The 19836-nt window shown below is 38.8% G+C and overlaps 1 protein-coding gene across 1 annotated transcript; it reads right to left on the bottom strand.

Moving 5' to 3' along the window:
- Window positions 1-968: 968 nt before the first annotated feature.
- Window positions 969-4568, bottom strand: LOC132117886 (RNA-binding protein MEX3B-like). The gene is made up of 2 exons (XM_059527229.1): window positions 4035-4568; window positions 969-3379 (listed from the first exon to the last, which is right to left on the bottom strand). Exons 1-2 carry the CDS (start codon window positions 4264-4266, stop codon window positions 2052-2054), a joined length of 1560 nt encoding a protein of 519 aa, XP_059383212.1. The 5' UTR covers window positions 4267-4568; the 3' UTR covers window positions 969-2051.
- Between the last annotated feature and the right edge of the window lie 15268 nt (window positions 4569-19836).

Genomic DNA, 19836 nt, shown 5'->3' with positions numbered 1-19836 from the left:
AATACAAAATATACCCACCCTGGGAAAAGCCCAACAAAATATTTGCTTCCTGTATTTATTCCCGTCTTGTTAAGAAGTCAAGCTGTGAACCCAACAAAGGGCATGTGTTCTGAATTTAGGTCTAAAACTTGTCAGCTCTTTTCTGCAAGCACTGGGATTGTTTCCTAATAGTACGGTTTATGAGGGTCGGTTTGTGAAGCCAGCATTTGGATGTTTCCATTTTAAACCGATCATTAAGGCATGTTTGCTGTGCATTTATTATCTACAGCCAGGGAATATTCTCAGTCAGTCTTTCCACAAAGAAAAAAATAAAAACACATGACACTGCAAATGTTGCTGGAAAGAATGAACGTTAAAAACCAGCCTTGGGAAACGAGGAAAACATAAAGATGCACACTACTCAATGACTGTAAACAGCTGACATAAACATTACCCCTGACCCTGATGTCTCACACAGTTTGAAAAACCATAAGTGTATTTTAACCTGTCAGACGGCATACTGATGACGTCACTAGACGAGTAAAAACCAAGAACATTTTTTCATAACTGCAGTGCTTTTATGGGCCAAATATGATCTCAATGCAACATATAATGTTGTATTTCGAAAGCAAGCAGTTTTTTTTTCTCAAAGGCCTTCTAAGAAAGGAATTTGAAGCTGCAAGCATGCAATAAAACACAGTACAGATATTTCCACAATAAGCCAAGCAACACTTCTTGTTCATGTACCATTTTATTGGACTTATATAGAAATACTTAAAAAAACAAAACAAACAAAAAAAAAAACATGAAGTAGCACCATTACTTAAGTTTTTACTTTATCATGTAGAACTTTAAATGTCAGAAAAATAAAACTCTTGATACATTTTCAAATCTTGTTTCAGCAAATATAATATTAGTATTCGACCATGAGGTTAAAGGCCTTTTATCATAAAATAAAATATACTTTGTTTTTAAACTTTGCTCAATAAAGTACATAGACGCTCAAGTAACTTCACCTACATATACATAAACAAGTGGTAAACAAACGTATTAAAATAGAAATCCTAAACCTATAGTGGCGCAACAGAACAGAACTCTGTGATACCCACTGGAATCTAATTCATACAAATTTTTAGAAAGCTTAAATGGTTCCTTTTTGTCTGAACATACTAAGTTTTATACATTTCGACATATTTCGTAATAATATAGAATAAAATATGCTTTATATTACTGAATAGAAAATATGCTGGGTGAAACGGATTGAAAAAAACATTTTTTTTGCTGAACCTAGAAACCCTCCAACCCAATAGAATACTGTCCGATGCAAAAACACATTTCTTGGTCTGAATCGCCATCCGCTTTTCGAGTGATATTAAAATAATACAGTGTTCGTTGCCGCGAGGCCATACTAAAAAATAAAAAGATATTTGAACCCAGCTACAAAAAAGTTCACTGAACTTAAATTAAAATATTTGTAAACATCTTTGCCATACGAAATATAATCTTTCAAGTCAAAAAAGAATAAAATACTTCAATCTGTATTAATGTCATCATGAATATTTAAAACTTGTGGAATTTCTGCTTTAACTATACATATATATTTATATATATGTAGAATATGATGCTGTTCTCCCTCAAACGAGTTCCATCACGTAAGCTGCAGTATCTCCACACTGCTGTGAGTCTCTCTCTCTCTGTGCTGTGTGTGTGTGTGTGTCAGACAGGAAGCCGTCCAGATTCCCCCGAACTCCAGGTCTGCTACCAGTACATTCGATCAGTGGAATCGAAAGGCTCGTTTATGCTAACAGTCTAAGGTACCTCGGTTGAGACCGTCGGCCGTCCTTACTTCATCAACGCTTGCTTGTGTACAGCTGACTAAAACTATTGATTACTAGGCTTGAATATTTAAAACATGCATTAGATGTTGAAAATATTTGTCCCGAGCTACAGTACGGTATGAACAATGGCCGTCCCTTTTTGGATACTGCAGCTCTACATATATATGTATATACACGTAAAATAACACACGTTATTAGGCTCTTGCAAAGTCAAAGAGGGTGCATGGATGCCCTTTAGGAAAATATACGTATAGCCTGAGTAACTGCAGCATGGCAGACGGGGCATTTGGGCTCGTTCCTCTCGCAGATGCGGTTGGCACACTCCATGCAGAACAGGTTGTGGCCGCAGGGCACCAGAGCCGCAATCACCTCGCTCTCGAAGCACACCGAGCAGTCCCGACTTCCCTTGCGGCTCATCCCAGATGAAGATGAAGAGGACGACGAGGAGGATGAAGAGATGGAGGAGTCGGAGGGAACACCGGAATGATGGGATCCCATCGAGTAACCGGGGAAGCTGAGTGTGCCTCCGCCTGGATCGCTGCGCACCCGGCGTGCCAATGGATGCTCAACCACACCATTGGCCTGGTGCAAAGGCGGGGACAGCCTGGGCTGGTTAGCTCGGCGCTGCAGCCCGTTGGCATTCATGGAAGCATTGGCGGGGAAAACGGGCGATGAGGCCGAGGTGCCGTTGGCAGAGCGTTCGTACTGCGACCACATCAGGCCCGGCGGCGCTGGAGTAGGGTCGAATCCCGGAGATGGATCGAAGGCCAAGTCAGTGCAATCGGGTGAGATCACCTCGCCGCCATACACAAATCCATTGGCGTTGTTGTTGTTGTTATTGTTGTTGCTGTTGCTGGAAGCAGTGTAGCTGAGGGCGGGGCTTGGCGGACTATAATCAGCCAGCCTCGAGCTGCTATTGTTGCCGCCAAAATACGAATCGGTAGAGGCACTCCCTAAGGAGCTGGAGCTGTCGTTGCGGTAATTGGAGAACGGCTTGCGACCTGAAGTGGGAGTGACGCTGGAGCTGGGCTTGCTCCACAAGCTGGCATTCCCATGCAAATCGAAACCCACGTCAGTGCCATTGGCGTGGAAGTCGTTCTCATCTGTGAACTCAATCAGGCCGCCGGTGCGCATGGCGATGTGTGCTTCGATCTCCTCCCTGGCCCGGTCAACATTCTCTGGCATGCCAGTCACCTCAAACACAGGCTCTTTGTCGCGGCTGGGTGTGACGATGTAGGTGTGTGTCTGCTGCTGGATGCGCTTGATGGTTGCCCCCTTGGGGCCAACCACTAGTCCCACTACCCGATAGGGCACCCGCACCTGAATGGTGGTCTGACCAGGCAGGTTGGGCGGGCCGGGTGCCGTGGCGTTCCCGTTCATGCTGCTGTTTTTGTTCCGCGAGGCTCGGATCATGGAGAAGTGCTCGGCTGCTGAGATGATTTCCCTCCGAGCCATGGCTACATCCTCTCGCCTGCCTGTCACAACAAAGACCGGCTCCTCTCCCCGCACTGGAGTTTTGATATACGTATTGGTCTTTGCTCGCAGGGCTTTAATCTTGCAACCTACAATTGTGAGAAAAAATGAATGAGAAAAAGCAAACACAATCGGGCACAAATTAAAAAGATGCAGGTGGGGTGCAAGTGCACAGTCTTCAGGGAACAACAATTTCGCTTCTCTATCTTTTTCTTTTTTTTTTTGGTGCGGCATAAATTCAAACCACATGCTCGGCTACTTGACATACAGGGTCAAAAATAGCACAGGGAGAGAAAAAAAAGCGCATGCTGAATTAAAGATTTTCCAGAGAGTCTGACGCTCTAATCATACTGTCAACAACTTGTTTTCTGTAGATAACCTACAGAACGTGTTGTCGCCTAGATCCAGGCTACATAATGGTGTTTCCTGGTCAAGGAAGTCTATTCCCAGTAGACTGCATAAGGAGTGTAAACAAAGTCCATTGAGACAAAGAAAGAAATTGCCGCTGCCTGAAGAAAACGGCACTTCGCTCTAGATATACACAGGAATGTTGTCTATTTAACGTGATGACACATTAAAGGTAGATATGCTTGGGTTTGGTCAGCACTCCTTTGCTTTTGTTTGGTCGGACATGAAGAGGGCAGTGCAGTTGAAAATAGGCTATAACCTACATTCCCCATGCAAATAACTACACATGCTACAGTAACAGCATGCACGCATTTCTTTGAAGAGAATGATGATTACCTTGTCTGCCGACGATTTCAGCAACGTGCTCGGAGCTGGGAACGGGAACGCACTCGGTCATATTCACGCTCCTTTTCCTGGGCTCGTTGTCATACAGCGAATTTTCATCGTTATCCAGACCGAGCAGCGAGAGCTGGTCCAGAGCGATCTGCAGGGCTCTTTGGTCATCCAGGGCGTCCCCCTGCCCGCCGCTGCCGCTCCGCTCCATGTCGGCGAACAGCGAACTAGGCATCTTGGATGGGTCTGGAAACAAAGAGGGAAAACTTACAGGAGGGTGGGACTGAGCTGGGGACGGCAGGTTTTAAAAAAGCTCCACTGGTGCGAATTCAATGCGCGTCCTTGTGTCCAAACAACAGTGATAATAATAATAATAATTAAAAAAAAAGAAATATCAGTGCAATCCCGAAGCGTGAAATACGCGTTATTCCCGGAGACTGGAAAGCCGGTGGTGGCGATATTCCCCTTTAGAGTGCGCACCCCTCCCTTGCAGCTCGTTTCTGTTCGCTGTCTGACTCGCTGCAGCCAGACGCGGCACTACCGGAGAATATGTGCGCATGACGTCACCCCCGGTCTGACGGGGCAGGGATGGTGCGGAGCTCGGTTGCGATTTGCATGCGCTGCGCTGATTGGACGGATTCTGAACCGAGGCCGAGTTCAGCCACAGCTCGGCGCGCCCCGCCCTTTTCTTTTGTGGTCTTGTTAAAAAGCAACATAACACATTTTATGTGCATTACAGTTATTGTACAACTTTCTCGTTTTCATGAAGCTTCACCCAACAAGTGTGGTTAAGACGTGTGTTAAAAAGAGCTGTTGGTTTTATTCTTCTTCTTCTTCTTCTTCTTCTTCTTCTTCTTCTTCTTCTTCTTCTTCTTCTTCTTGTTATTATTATTATTATTATTACTTTTATTATTGCAAGTGTAAACAAGAATAAACTTCAACAATTAAATACAGCATTGGATGGCATTTATGAATAAATAAATAATATAGGAAGAGGTTTGCATAACTGTTCTGAGTTGCAGTGTTTAGCATCATTGTGGGTATGGATTTGCTTTACTTGTTAAAAACTACCAAAAAATAAATCAAATACCTACACTTTAAGGTGATAACTCTGAAAATGTTTCAGATTCAGGCAGTATCACAATAAATCTTCATCATTTATTTATTTATTTATTGGCCTTTTGTTATTATTATTATTAACCCTAGAGGTGGATTGCATCAGGAACTGAGAGATACAGTATACTAAGGTCTTTGTACATGGTTTCATTGCCATCATGTTAGCATTACATGACCAAAGCATAAATCATCCAAACAAAGCATAAATTAAGCAAACAAAGTAATTATCCATTGTCACAATGTGTGCAGGGCACCTTTCTGGGCTGATAGGTGCAAATAAAGCTAAATCCACTGCAATTATTGGGGTGATTATTGGGAGCCGGCTAAATGTAAACAAAACCTTCTTTGTCCACCTTCAATATTAGTTGAGCCTCTAATAATAATAATTAGCATTTAGAGCATATTAGCTGCTTAAGTTTGTATCTAATTTAGGTTCTGCAAAACAATTTATAATTATTTTCGGTATCCTCTAAGTGACCTTTACATGTGCTGTTCAAAAGCCTCAATAAAGGAGAATGTGCCAAGACATGCACTCTCTTTGTCTGCTGCACTCTCTCTCTCTCTCTCTCTCTCTCTCTCTCTCTCTCTCTCTCTCTCTCTCTCTCTCTCTCTCTCTCTCTCTCTCTCTCTCTCTCTCTCTCTCTCTCTCTCTCTCTCTCTCTCTCTCTCTCTCTCTCTCTCTCTCTCTCTCTCTCTCTCTCTCTCTCTCTCTCAATTCAATTTCATTTTAGTTGTGCTTTATTGGCATGAAAAAAAACTTTACATTTGTATTGCCAAAGCAGTTGCAGCTGGGCTGCTTACAAATAGTGCACATATGTATTTACAGAAAGAAAAAGAATAATAGTAATAATAAAATATATAAATAGTATTAACCATGTAGTGCAAAGTGAATTAGTGTATGTGAATGTATAAGTTAGAAATAAAATAAAATAGAATATGGTATTAGATTTACAGAGGCAAAATATACATCTAAGTAATACAATACAGTAATATGGCATAACATAATCTACATGTGATGGAAACATCAGATCAGGGCAGGTTGAGTGTTTTCTCTAATATCATGACAGGCAGACACATATTGAGCAGCAAACACACAGCAGTTCTTGTGTTCTCCTAACAGAAAGAACTCTCTCTCTCTCTCTCTCTCTGTGTGTCTCTGAAATACATTTAGCATTCATTCACATTTCAGTTACAGCGTGCTTATAATGTGAGCCACCACATTTGTATAATTTTATGCATTTATTCAAAGCATGCAAAGTCCCTGTCCAAATGACACCAGCCTCTCCTCCCCTCTCCTCTCACAATCAACTTTCAAGTGATTGTGTTAAATCATCTAATTTCCTTGAGATGTCATCATGTTTACACCTCGTCAGTAACATTTGGCTGAAAATACACAAAAATAGAACATTTGATAAAGCCACTGAGATGTGAATCTGTCAAACTGATTTAAATAACCACAGGCTCATTTTTCTGAGGAGTTCTGATTATCAGTAAAACAAGATTCATAATCACCTGTTATTGTCATGTTAGCAAAATGAGTTATCATTCCCATTCAATGCATCTTCTTCAAAATTCCATATCAATTTATTTCTGAGTGAGTCTAATCAATATTTCATCCCATCCACAAATATTTGCATTGTTGATGGCTGGTTAGCTATTAACAATACTCTCAAACCTGGTATGTTAAAGTGCATGATGGAAGTGCTTATTGGTGATCTCCCAATGGATCCCAAAGCATCTACAGGCAAATGTGCCTTTTGTGGCCCGAGCGGGAAGATGAAGTGGGGGCAGGGAAAACTGCTTCTTTTTACACAAAGAAAATTTCAAACCAATTCAGGGGCATTGAAACGAGGAGCACTTTCTTTGTCACCTCACTCCTGAGGAACAATAGGTATGCTAATATTAACCACCCCCAAACCTGAGAATGTGAGTCAGGGGCTTTTTTTGTTCATATTCACCCCTTTTTTATTCTTCTTTTTTAGTTTTAGCACAAGCCAGCTCACAATCTGAGTTTAAGAGCTGCATTGAGAAACATCTGGAGGTGGGAATTATGCTAAAGCCACATGCGTGGCTTATTTCTACGCTTTTTAGCTTTAGAGGTGAGTCACTTTGGTTTGTGATTTGCATAGTTATAGAGTGCATTCTGTACTGTATTGTGAAATCAAACACTGCCAAAGCACTGTAATATATAAGTGTATATATTAACATGTTGACTATATTTGATATTCACATGTATTATCATGTTTCATGTGTATTTAACACTGGACGGCAAGCAATGGGATAAAGTTGACTACTCTGAAAGATATCGCATTGCATGTCCAGTGCTGATCAATCACATTTACAGACTGTGGAGAACAAAGGCTGAGGAGCAGCCTCTGTACGTGCTGTCTTCATTTCTCCTTACACACACACTCACACTCACACACAGAACCAGCGGTTGAAAGCCTCAGCCACAGAGTCTGTTTAAAAACCACCACTTCGCATGTCTTTCCAGATCCGTTTCAAAAGTGGGTATGATTGATGTCCTCTCTGCTGCCCAGATGGAGTGACAGACGGAAGATCATTGTCATGACACAACTTTTACGAGGACATCTTTTTCCTGTTTAACTTGTTTTATGACAGCTCACACATTTTATTGCATCCCAAGAAATAAGAAAACCCATTTTAAAAGATGTGATGGTTCCTCTCTCTCTCTTTCTCTCTCTCTCTCTCTCTCTCTCTCTTTCTCTCTCTCTCTCTCTATATATATATATATATATATATATATATGTAATACTGTAATCTTTTTTTATGAATACAGTTTGAAGGACAAAAAAAAGTAATTTGATTATTTTGAATAACATTATTAAATTTATCATTATGATAATGTTATTATTATTAGTGGTACTAATTATTTTCATTATTTTTTTATTATGTAAATTAATAATGTATTATTAAATTTAAATTTTATTTTATTTAAAAATATTTTTTTTAATAAAAATAATAAGTTTAACTTTGATATGCAATGAATGGAGAGAAAATAAGGCATTATATATCTCAGATCTTTCTCTTGGAAGAAAGAAAACCCTGTAATCTCATATTTTCTCCTGTAGAGTTTCGGAGGAACCTCAGCAATATCTCAAAGTGCATTCAGATTGGCCAATTTCTTCAATCAAAACTCATCAAGTTCCTCCGAGACCAAATTATCTGATCTATAGCCTACTTTCCATGGTAGCACATTTCCTCCAAAGGAATTTTAGGAGAAATATCTGACACAAGTTGAAAATTGCACTCCATTCCCATTCTCCTGAGCAATGAAAGAGCAGCCTGTGAGCAATAAAACATCCCTCTGGCTGTGTCACATTATATGCCTTACATATGATTTCCCAAGCGTGCCAGTCAAAGTATAACCCGCTTCCTTTCCACTAGCACCTTGATGAATCAGGCTTTTCTATAAGTTTGCCTCAGTCTTAGTTTAATTAAGGTTCTTAGGTAATCTCAGGTCAGCGCGAATAAGCAAAGCGTTAACGTGGACTAGACAAACTATAGGTCATCCCTGCTTGTTTTTTCACATGTCCACCTTTGGAAGCGAGAAGAGGCCGGTTTAACACGTGCAATTTTTGCTGTTTTGCAATAGGACTTAACCAGCTGCTTATCCGTGATTACCCGGCTGCTCTTTAATGAGAGGAAGAGGGGCTTAGCTTGGCATGACCCAGACCTGTCTGAGTGCAGCGCGCGGCCATGAGTTAGCTAATAAGCCACCGGTCCCTGCCGTCAGGGCGGAAAAAATAACAACGGGAACAAAGTCAGGGAGGGAGGAAAGGCATGGACAGAAACGAGAGAAGAGAGGTCACAGAAGACAGACTATGACATCATCTGTTTGGTTTATTCTGGATGCATGTATTGCACATGCATTCTCTTATTTACATGCATGCACTTGTTTTAAGCCAACGACTGTATAAACCCCACCCTTCTCTCTCTCTTTGTCTGCACCGCACACAGACGCATGGCAGTGTTGCGTAATTAAATATGTGCTTTTTGCAGCTCTGCATCACTGAAGCAAAACCGCGTTTTCTGTTATGGCTGCGTTCTCAACACAAGAAGCCCAGTTCGTTTTCCAACTCCGAAACAGAGATGCATTCAAATATGCACCGGTGCGGTGCATTACGTAGGTGAAAAGATAAAGTAGGCCAGTGCTGCAGTGGTGCAGTGTGTGTGTTAGCACTGGCCCATCCCTTCGCAGACTGCTACACGCACTGACACACTGAACTCGAGTGCCACTGATTCGCCTCCTCCCATTGGCTGCCTGCCAGACGCCTGGAGAAGAAGCATGCAGCAGAGCAGAGCGCAGCGGCAGGACAGCTGGGGCTGCTCCCCCACAATGCACCACTCCCACCCAGGCCCTGCCTCTGTGCTCTGCCCCTCCCGCCTGCAGTGCCGCCGCAGAATCCTTTGGATGCTGTACAGCCCTCTGAGTCTCAGCCAGGACCAGGGAAGCCCGCGCCCATCGCGTTAAATAATAAACATCAAGTGCGAAAAGCACCAGCTCATCAATATTTAGCAGTCTGGGTGCATGACAGCTTATGTAAAAAATTACATAGTTCTGAAAATGAACACATTAGGTTGTCTAGAACATTTAAACGATTGAAATTAAAGGAAATGGCAAAAACTGGAATTTATTGTTAAGTATTTGCAAATAATATTTTTAATTTTACAAGATGCACACATTCAGTTGTATCAGTTGTATGCTTACTATTCTGAAAACAGCTGTTTATCATCTTACCACATTCAATTACATGAATCTCATGTCACGAATCACAGTCTGCATTTTCAATTCAAAAAGTTGAGCAGTTTGCATCACTGGATATTATAGGGTGCTGAAGGGATGATGTATTTTTGCAGGGCAGAACCCAGAAATGAGTTCCATTTTAGCACTTCCAGTTCCATCGTCCTGGGCTTTTTGAATGGGTTTTTGGTTAAACGCCTGAAATAAGGTCTGTTCCTAACTGAATTGTGTTATTGATGAACAAAACATGTAAGAATCATAAAGTTTTGTTGGTCATAGACCTTATCTTCTTTAATAATCTAAAAGCCAGTGAAAAAAAATCTATTGGGTTTATGTCTAGGGAACCAGGGGGATAGTAAATTCTGGGTTGGCCTACAAAAATACTGTATCTCATCACTGCAGTGCCTTATTGCTACTCATTTAACTTTTCTATTCTAGAAATTGTCAAAAATATATCTTAATTTACACTCCTTCAAATGAAGAATGGGCCGGTCTGGTGTCCCAGCCTAGCGGCGTGCTGGTTAATTGTGCTACTAATGAGCAAAGGGAAGCTGTGCTGCCTTTGCAGGGAGGTCAGCGGGAAAAGATGTTCACCGGGCCAACTTCCAGTGCCCAGGATGAGATCGGCGACAAAAGGCATCCACTCAAGCCTAAACAAACAAGGGCTTTCAGACAGGTCTGTCTCACAGAAACAAAGAAAACAGACCTGCTAGTACAGCCCTGGGGGATCATTTTAAATGAAGCAGGAAGAAGGAAGGGATGCAACAATCAACATCACTCACCGTGAGGCTGCAGGAGACAAACGAGACTCATTCACAGACAAACAACCAACATTAGACTTGTCTTCATGCTAACACGTTGTGTTTTTACCATGCACACCTTCTTTGCATTACACAATTATGAACTAATCCTGATACATTTTCACTCCTGATGCACTGAAAACCTAGTATCCTGCCACATATCAGAAATGGTGATGTGAGTCAGTAGGGCAAAGTTCGTGGCTCATCCTGCCAGCTGTCTTTGGGAGCATCAACTTTCCTGTAACGTATAATAAACAAATCAAGTGGGATCTCAACAGCAGCTTTTCCTAAACTTCTTTTTAAAGTAAGACTACTTATTTGTAACCACAGACTAGAAGTGGGTTTTCCTTTCATTGAGGAGGCTGATTAGCTGTGAGGCATGCTCTTCTAGGTTTTTTCCCTTAATCAAGCAAGAGCATAAATAAATACCATGTTGTATATGGTCATTTTTTTCATTCGGCATGGAATTGGGTCAACCACACAACATTAAGCAGTTTTGGTTTTTCCTCAGTCTCTGCATGTTTCCTTTCTCTCTCTTTCTCTCTTTCTCTCTTTCTCTCTCTCTCTCTCTCTCTCTCTCTCTCTCTCTCTCTCTCTCTCTCTCTCTCTCTCTCTCTCTCTCTCTCTCTCTTCCTTTCTCTGCCTCTGCCCAGATGCATTGCAGTTTAGCAGCAGCTGGATTCAGCTGAGAAGTAAAAGAAATACTATGCTTACACAAGGTAGAAGTTTTGTTTTTGAAAAACTGTTTTAGGGAGTGTCTTGAGTTGATCTGGGAACTGAAATTTGAGGTTACACCCTTTAAAGACCACGAAATTAGATTTTTGTGGCTTTTAGTCATTTTTAGCTTTTTGGGCAATTCTATATGCTAATGTTCTCATAAAAGTTGACATTTGTTTTAGCACGTAGTGCACACAGTTTGTCTTTTGGAAATGGACCAAAAATACTGACTTACCCTTTGCTAAACAGACTTTTGTCCACCAGATGCTTTCTAGAAAAAGGGGGCAAAATTACAATGATTAAAAGTTGGGCACTTTCAATAGTTCTTAAACATTAATAAGAAACAAACAATGCAAGAAGTGTAGCCCGATGTACTCATATATGTTGAAAATTTGTTTTAGCACCTAATGTATGCAGTTTCTCTTTTGGGAAATGGACCAAACATTCTGACTTGTCCTGTACCTATCCTGTCCATCAAATGCTTTCTAGAAAAGGAAACAATATGAGGAAAAAGATTAAAAGTGTGGTATACCATTAATGGTCCTTAACCCTCTCAGGCTCAAATTAAGTTTTAGTAACTTAGTAACTTTAGTAACCTTTAGTAAAGTTTTTAGTACTCCAGATACATAAAATATGTATCTGGAGTAATAAGGTTTTTAGTGTTTAACTGTTGCAAGTCAGCAACGCCTGCCTTGAGAGGATTAAATGTCAGCAACAAACATAGAGCACAAGCAGTGTCCAATTCACAAATAAATGACTACTCTGAGTCTGATCTATTTTATGAATCAGTAAAAACCAAGGACACCATTTCCAAAACAATATTCAAAGGCCCTTCATTACTTTTTTTTAATACTTCTGTTGTTATGACAAAGTTAAAGTAATTTTATAAAATTGTAATAAAATAAAAATGCATTCACATTTTAATGACCAATGAATTTGCATGACTTTTCAAATATTTGTGATTACATGATAAACTTTTTTTTTTTGCTTACAAATAGCAAAATAAGGAGATAAGTAATGTTTTATTATTGTTGTTATTTTTATTTACTTTTTGTTTTACTCACAAATAACATTTGTACCTAATAACTAAAAATTATATTTATTATCGAAATTTCGATTACTTTTAAAGGTTTTATTAATCTCCATTACTTTATCAGTTCAATAACCATCCTTTTTTTAAAAACCCTCATATTCAGGTTTTCCAAGGCCATGTGAATTCTGGGGTCTGTTTCATAAAACAAATTTACCAAATAAGCCAGGCTTATTTCAGTTAGTCTGAATTATTTTTAACAAATTCAACTGGCAAAACGTCAGGCTAACTGAAATAAACCTGGCTTATTTGGTAAATTTGTTTCATGTAACAGGATCCCAGTTTCTAAATACAATTAGTTAAGGATTCATATTCAAATAAGAGAAATTACATCAGATTACATTTAGATTTTTAGCCGTTTTAGTTTATTTTTAAGCTTAAAACCAAAAATCTTAAAAACATTCTAGGCCTCGGAAACTTCCTACTCCAAAAAAAAAAAAACACCTTAAAATATGTAAACAAAACCAGTTTTGTTTTGTTTAGCAGTCACCATCTTTGAAGTAAAAAAAATAAATCATTAATGCAATCATTATGAAGTCGGAATTGGGATCAGAATTCTGTTCGATTCCTGTCCCTAAGTCTTGTGGAGGTAGAGACCAACAGGAATCAGATTTGAAGTTCCATTGACTCCAGGCTGCATTGATTGCTGCTTGGAAGGCGGCCAGGCCTGAGGCAGCGGCAGAAACAGTAGTAAAGCACCACTGACTCCCTCTCTCTCTCTCTCAGAGCAGGAGCCGCTGCATAGAGGAAGAGCTCTGTCTGAATGCAAGCCCTGTTCTCAACTTGTGGGTCATTCCTCCAGAGCTCTGCTATCTGATCACAAACAGAGTAACTGGCTCCCATACAAACCAAATCAAATCCAAAGAAACCTCTGGCTGATGTGGAAGAAAAATCTTTTGCTATGTCAATTCAACAAAATTCGTTACCCCCACACCCATACGCATTTATATCCCTGCCTCTGATCTGAACACGATCTCGTTGACACAAAACGAAAAGGATTCCAGAGGCTCCAGCAATGACATGCTAACAGGCCCTGTGAAGGTTTGCTAGCCAGTGAATGTGAAAGCTGCAGTACTCACAGACACCAGAGGGGGGAACTCGACATGACTGCCAAACAAAGACATGTGTGCAGTTCAGCAGGGCTGTGTGGAGTGGACTCGCTCATCCATCAGCTGAAGAAGCAGGAAAAACTTCTCACAGGTGAGCTGCTACATCCACAGACCCACACCATCACTCATTACGCTCACTTTCACCGTAGGAAAACAGAGGACAAAATGTCATGGTTACTTAACAATTCCTTTCATCACTATGAGATTTCTCATATCTGAAGGGTCACAGACAGTGTATTTACAGATCTATAGCAACACTGAAAAAATTCTTATTCAGTATTTTTGTCATGTCTTCTATTACAATTATCTAAACATCATGAAAACAAGGTAAATTAAATTGCATAAAAAATAAGTCTTGGTTTAGACTAGTGTGTGTGTGTGTGTGTGTGTGTGTGTGTTTATACAAAGCATCAATCAACAATAAAAGATCAGAAGTCAAGCCACTATTAATGCTAGAGAGGATAAGACAATGCAAAACAAAATCCTGATTAGGAGATTTTTATCCATTTTGTATTTTTCAGTCAAACTATTTAAGTCTTCTTTCAAAAACAACATGAATGGTGTTGAAAGGTGTTATTTCTTACTTAAAAATAGAAAATTATCAGATGATTATTTGCATTTGGATGTTTGTTTATTTAATTGGATTATAGAGATAGGCATTGATCATTTAATACAGGAAACCATAGTTTTATTGAATTCTTAGCAAAATATACCATATAGAGATTTATGCAGATATCAAGGTAATGACTCAAATTTTGTTCATACCACCCACCCTGACAGTATATGAGCTGAATTCTTCAAACGACTAATAACTAAACGGTACATTTGCCAGAGTGAATGACCCACGACTCCACGGGAGGAGGGTGGGTGGTCAGAGTGAAGTATTTCTCTTTAGAGGTTCACTCAGGTTCATTTCTCTCATTTTTTTTATCTTACTCAACTTATTAATTTTTGGAGAAAGGTAATGCTATAAATGACTCTAATATGCTGATTTGCTGCTTAAGAAGTATTTCTTATTATTATTAATGTTGGAAGCATTTTTGCTGCTTGATATTTTTTTGTGGAAATTGTTTCTTTGAAGAAGTGCGTTTATTTGAAATTGCAAAATTATAAATGCCTTTACTGTCACTTTCGATCAATTTATGAAATTGAGGTTTTGCAAGCAGATATTGCACTTTTCTAATATGCTTGTGTAGAGGACATTTCGGGTCTTAGTCTCCCTTATGGTGAAAATTAGACTTCAAATAATCCCAGAGAGAAGCCGTCATGTTGTTCTACTGACGAGAAACATGCACATTCTCTCCGGAGCGCATGCAATTCAGCGTGTGTGGCCATTTTTTAATCAATATGCCAGTTTCCAGACCCAGACTTTGAAGTGGTGCTCCTGATGAATCAGGCATTGGAACAAATGATGCTGTGAATCAGACAGGAAACAAATGTTTGAGGGTCACAATTCTGCGCTTACCTCTCTCTGCCATTATGAAGGATCATCATTACTGTTCCTAGCAATGCAAAAACACGCAGCATGGATGTAATAGCTAGAAAAAGCCACGTTAACGCTTCACTGGCTAAATGGTTGTGTAAAATTGACTGATATTCAAAGCAATAGCAAACATTTTGGTCAAAACAGAGCTGCTGACCTGGATAAACCAGGACAGTTATTCTGTATCATATCATATCATATCCCATCTCATATTATTTATACTATATTTTTACACCAGTCCACAGAAAAAGTCACATTTGATTCCAAAGGAACACTTTTATTTATTACACGTTATTTATGTATAGCAAATGCAGTTATTTTTTTTTTACCTGTCCTAATCCCACAATGCAGTGCACTGTGGCAAATAAAGCAAAAATGTTAACAATCACACATTGTAAAGGAATACTTCACTCAAACATGAAAATATGCTGAAAAAGTTCTCACTCTCTGGTCATCAAAGATAGATTAGTATGTTTTTTACATCTGAAAAGTGAAAAGTGTGTGTTTGCAAGAAACAAATACATTACTAAGGCATTTTAACTTCAAACTGTTGTTTCCGGCTGTTGCGAGTCGTCTATCCATAAAACTGTTTTCTCTAGAGAAAAATGTGTCTTGTCTGAAACAGGAGAGAAATAGGCACAGATCAAGCACCTCTAACAAGCGAAATCAGCCTAAAACAGTTCTAAACAAATGTGTCTGTGGATTTTTATGTGAGAGGACAACAGGAGATGGACTTTTTCACTAGAGGAAGCGTTTTTAAGGATTATGGACTCATATTTTGGCCAGAAACAATGGTTTAAAGTTAAAACGCCTTAATGGTGGATTTGTTTCTCACAAACATGCAGCTTTTCACTTCTCAAAATGTCAACTGATGGACTGGAGTGGTGTGGATTATTATGATTTTTTTATCAGCTGTTTGGACTCTCATTCTGACGGCACCCATTCACTGCAGAGCATCCATTGGGGAGCAAATGGTGTAATGCTACATTTCTCCAAATCTGTTCTGATGACCTCATGACCAACAAACTCATCTATATATCAGATGGCCTGAGGGTGAGTTCATTTTCAGCAAATTGTATTTTTGAGTGAACAATATCCTTTAACATTTCATCAGTTGGTCCCACTTTATATGAAGTGGCCTTAACTGCTATGTACTTACATCAAAACATAAGTAGAAAAAAATAAAAAAAATAAATAAAACCATGTGTGTAGCACATAAATGCATTGTATCAAATGATTAATTTAAATGTAAGTGCATAGTAGTTAAGGCCACTTACTATAAACTGGGACCGATCAGTCTACCAAAAAAGAATGTAAAAACTTGCTGCATTAAATATACAATATATACTAAGGTCATGATGTGACAACAATGTAGTATTGCTGATCCTTGCATAATGTTTTACAGCACATACTATTTTGACTTTGCAAGTATGCAGTACATTAGAATGCCGTATGCTTTATATGCATCAAAGTAATGGTAACACGTAAGTAACTACTGTCTAAAGTTTGCACACAGATACTAAAATGGCTAAGAAAACTTTTAGGAAGCAATGTAATACAAATTTTAAAAATGTGCCAAAACAATATACAGAAGAACAATTGGGACTGACAAGCTGTGTTTAACAAAGCACTCGCTCTTTCTGTTTTCACACCATGGAGGGTAAAATCATTCAGAAATGTAAAACTGTTGGATGAATAAAAGTTAATACTGAAATACACAATTTGGCATTTAATTATGAAACAATTAATGTAACTTGCACATAAAAGTTCGACATTCTGGCATAAACATGCATTCGGCAATAGCGAGGCTGTCTGTATTTGCTTTACGCCCACTGATCGCCAGACTTTAGAGGTTACTGTACTGTACTAGTTGTAAAAGTACGATTGGGTGCATTTGAAGCCGAAGGCAAAAAAGTAAAAAAAAAAAACTTAATGAAATTGTCACTCACGGACTTTGCAGTCAAAGTGGTTCTTTAAAGAGTCCCTCAGTCACAGTCAGATCAATATCTGCAGACAACAACACAACACCTCACAGCATAATGAAGTACTCACAGGCATGAACAGCTCCAAGACGGGGATGAGGGAGAGAGATTGAGGAACAAAGATGCAGGATAGAGAGATGAATTGTGTCCAATCACTCTCACTTAACACTTCCAGTGCACACTCTTGGAAATAAAGCTTCCAGATAGACATACAAAAAAGCCTTTATAACCTCATGTCACATGAAAACCTAAATCATTGCCTTCTCTAGTTCTTCAGAAAACCGTCTATGAACTGGTCCCTTAAATCAGTCTTTCTGCTTCAGGATCCAGATTTTACAGTGGCGACCCAACACAAAACTTTTCATTGTATTAAAGTAGCTAAAATGTCTATAAAATCAAACATTAAATGGAAAATTTACCAAGAAAGGAAAATTCTGTAATTTTTTACTCGCCCTCATGAAAACAAATGAATAAACAGCACTGGATCCCATTGACTTTCATTGTACGGTGGTTTGGTGTTTTAACATCATGACGACTTCCTTGGCTATTTAAGTTTAAATATAAAAGAGCAATTTAAAAACCTATGCAAGGTGTTTTTTTTTTTTTTAAATGCATCAACATGGCATAAATAAATAATATTTCTTAAAAAAAAATGCTGTTATTGTTAAAAAAAAGAACTATAGAAATATATATAAAACTATAAAATAGATTTGGTAATTGAAATAAAGCTGAAATCAAATTAAACATAAATATTATATTAAAAACCAAAAAAAAAAAAAAAACGTTTAGTTGAAATACTAAAATTACTACAAAATAATTTTTTTTTTTAAATATATATAATAATCAAAATCAAAGTATTAAATTAAAAGCTAATCCAAAATATGAATAAACATTATATAAAAAACCAAATAATTAAATAAAATGAAAGGGGACTAAAAATGGCAAAACAAATTAAAATTTTTGGGCGAGCTATGCCTTTAAGACTGTCATCTCCTCTGGAGAACCTTTATTTTTAAGAGAGCGGAGTAAAATTCTGTATAACAAAAAGACAAAGCATACTCTTTTAACTCTCTCTGGGCCCCAGGGTGGACGTTTGTCTGTTTTGGCACATTATGCCAGGTAGAAGTGGGCAGAAGCGGCATCAGGTGCCGCTGTGCCCATCTTTGATCAAACACACCAGCTGTCCACACACACAGCCTGGCCGGCGCAGGATCCCGATATAGCATCTTTATTTTACATAACCATATCCACTTAAGACACATCGTACACATCTGAGACAGACACAAACCAGAGCTGAGAGGAGCAAAGTTCAATAACACTCTGAAAGGAGAAATATCAAGTGTAAATAGCGAATGCTAGGATGTCTTCAGGGTTATATTAACATCCAGAAATGTTTATGTCTACAACCGAGCATCTTATTTCCATGTTTCCACAGCGAAGAATTTTTATGGGCTGTTTTTAAGGATGGTGTTTATGTTCCTATGCTTTTTTCCTTTCTCGAGCTATAGGAGCTTTTGTCAGCCGATGCCTGACGTCTGGCCTGGCAGCTCTAAGAGCGCCTTCGCTTATGAAATCCATCATGACATTAGCTGGCAGGGTTAATGGTTTTAAAAGCAAAGAACGGCTGCTGAAAGAAAGAAGAGCGCTGTCAGACACATAAACATCCCTCGTCTTTCATAAGCTCTGGGGAAGATGGTGTGGGGGAGTCGATTCGGTCCAAAGAAATCCACAGACAGGAGGGGGATACGGCATCTTTTCCTCTGTCGCTCTGTTTTTCATTCGCTCACTCTATCTTTGTGCTATTTGACCAAGTGCTGCCTGTGAGAGTTTGTGTGGGTGGACGGGCTGGATCCATCAGTGAGACAGCTCGCTCTCTCTCTCTCTCTCTCTCTCTCTCTCTCTCTCTCTCTCTGTGTGTGTGAGTGCAGGTGTGTTTTTGGTTAGAGATGTTGAGTTCTCTGTGTGTACTGGAGTGTGCTAATTGAGCACAGTCTTGCTGGGACTCAGCCCATATGGAAATTGTTTTGGCGAAGGGAAGGAAAAGATGGAAAAAAAAACTCGAAAAGAAAAGCTCACACTGGCACAGAAATCATCATTATAAAACTCTATGGTACTTTCCTTGAAAAGGGTGTAAAATAGGGCCTGAAAAATAAATAAACAGTCAGAAATACTGACTGTAAAAGTAAGCGTTGCTTGCAAAAAATTATAAAGAGTTTCAAATCCTGATTTGCTTGAAAATCTCTAGCAACAAACCTGAGCTGGAAATCACAAATAGACATGTAAAAATATAAAACAAAACCCAGGGTCCTAAAACTCAACTTAACTATAACTAAAACCTAAACAAACAAACAAACAAATGAGCAATTTTGTTACTTGAAATAAAATCACTGTTAACTGGTTATTATTTTCTCAAATAAACCTTTTATTTCAGCAAACTTTCTCATTTTTATTTGAACTTTATGTCCTAAAATAACTAAAACTGAAATAATAAATGTGACAACATGTCTAAATAATTCTAAGCAGCTAAAAAGTAAAAGCAAAAAACAACAACAATTATGTTGACAAAATTCAGATAAATAATAATAAAAAAATTAAATAAAATAAAAAAAGATTGCAATTGCAAATGTGTTTCAAAAATAGTGACTTTGCCCAGTCAGGCCAAAATTGCCTGGCAAAGGCAAAGATGCAAATATTGAATGTGTTTAATAAAGGTTTTATGTTAAATATGATTTTTATCAAGCAT

The sequence above is a fragment of the Carassius carassius genome, chromosome 3, assembly GCF_963082965.1.
Source record: "Carassius carassius chromosome 3, fCarCar2.1, whole genome shotgun sequence".
NCBI classification, from domain to species: Eukaryota; Metazoa; Chordata; class Actinopteri; order Cypriniformes; family Cyprinidae; genus Carassius; species Carassius carassius.
The sequence above is the reverse complement of the archived record's forward strand: the minus strand, read 5'-3'. Positions and strand labels throughout refer to the sequence as shown.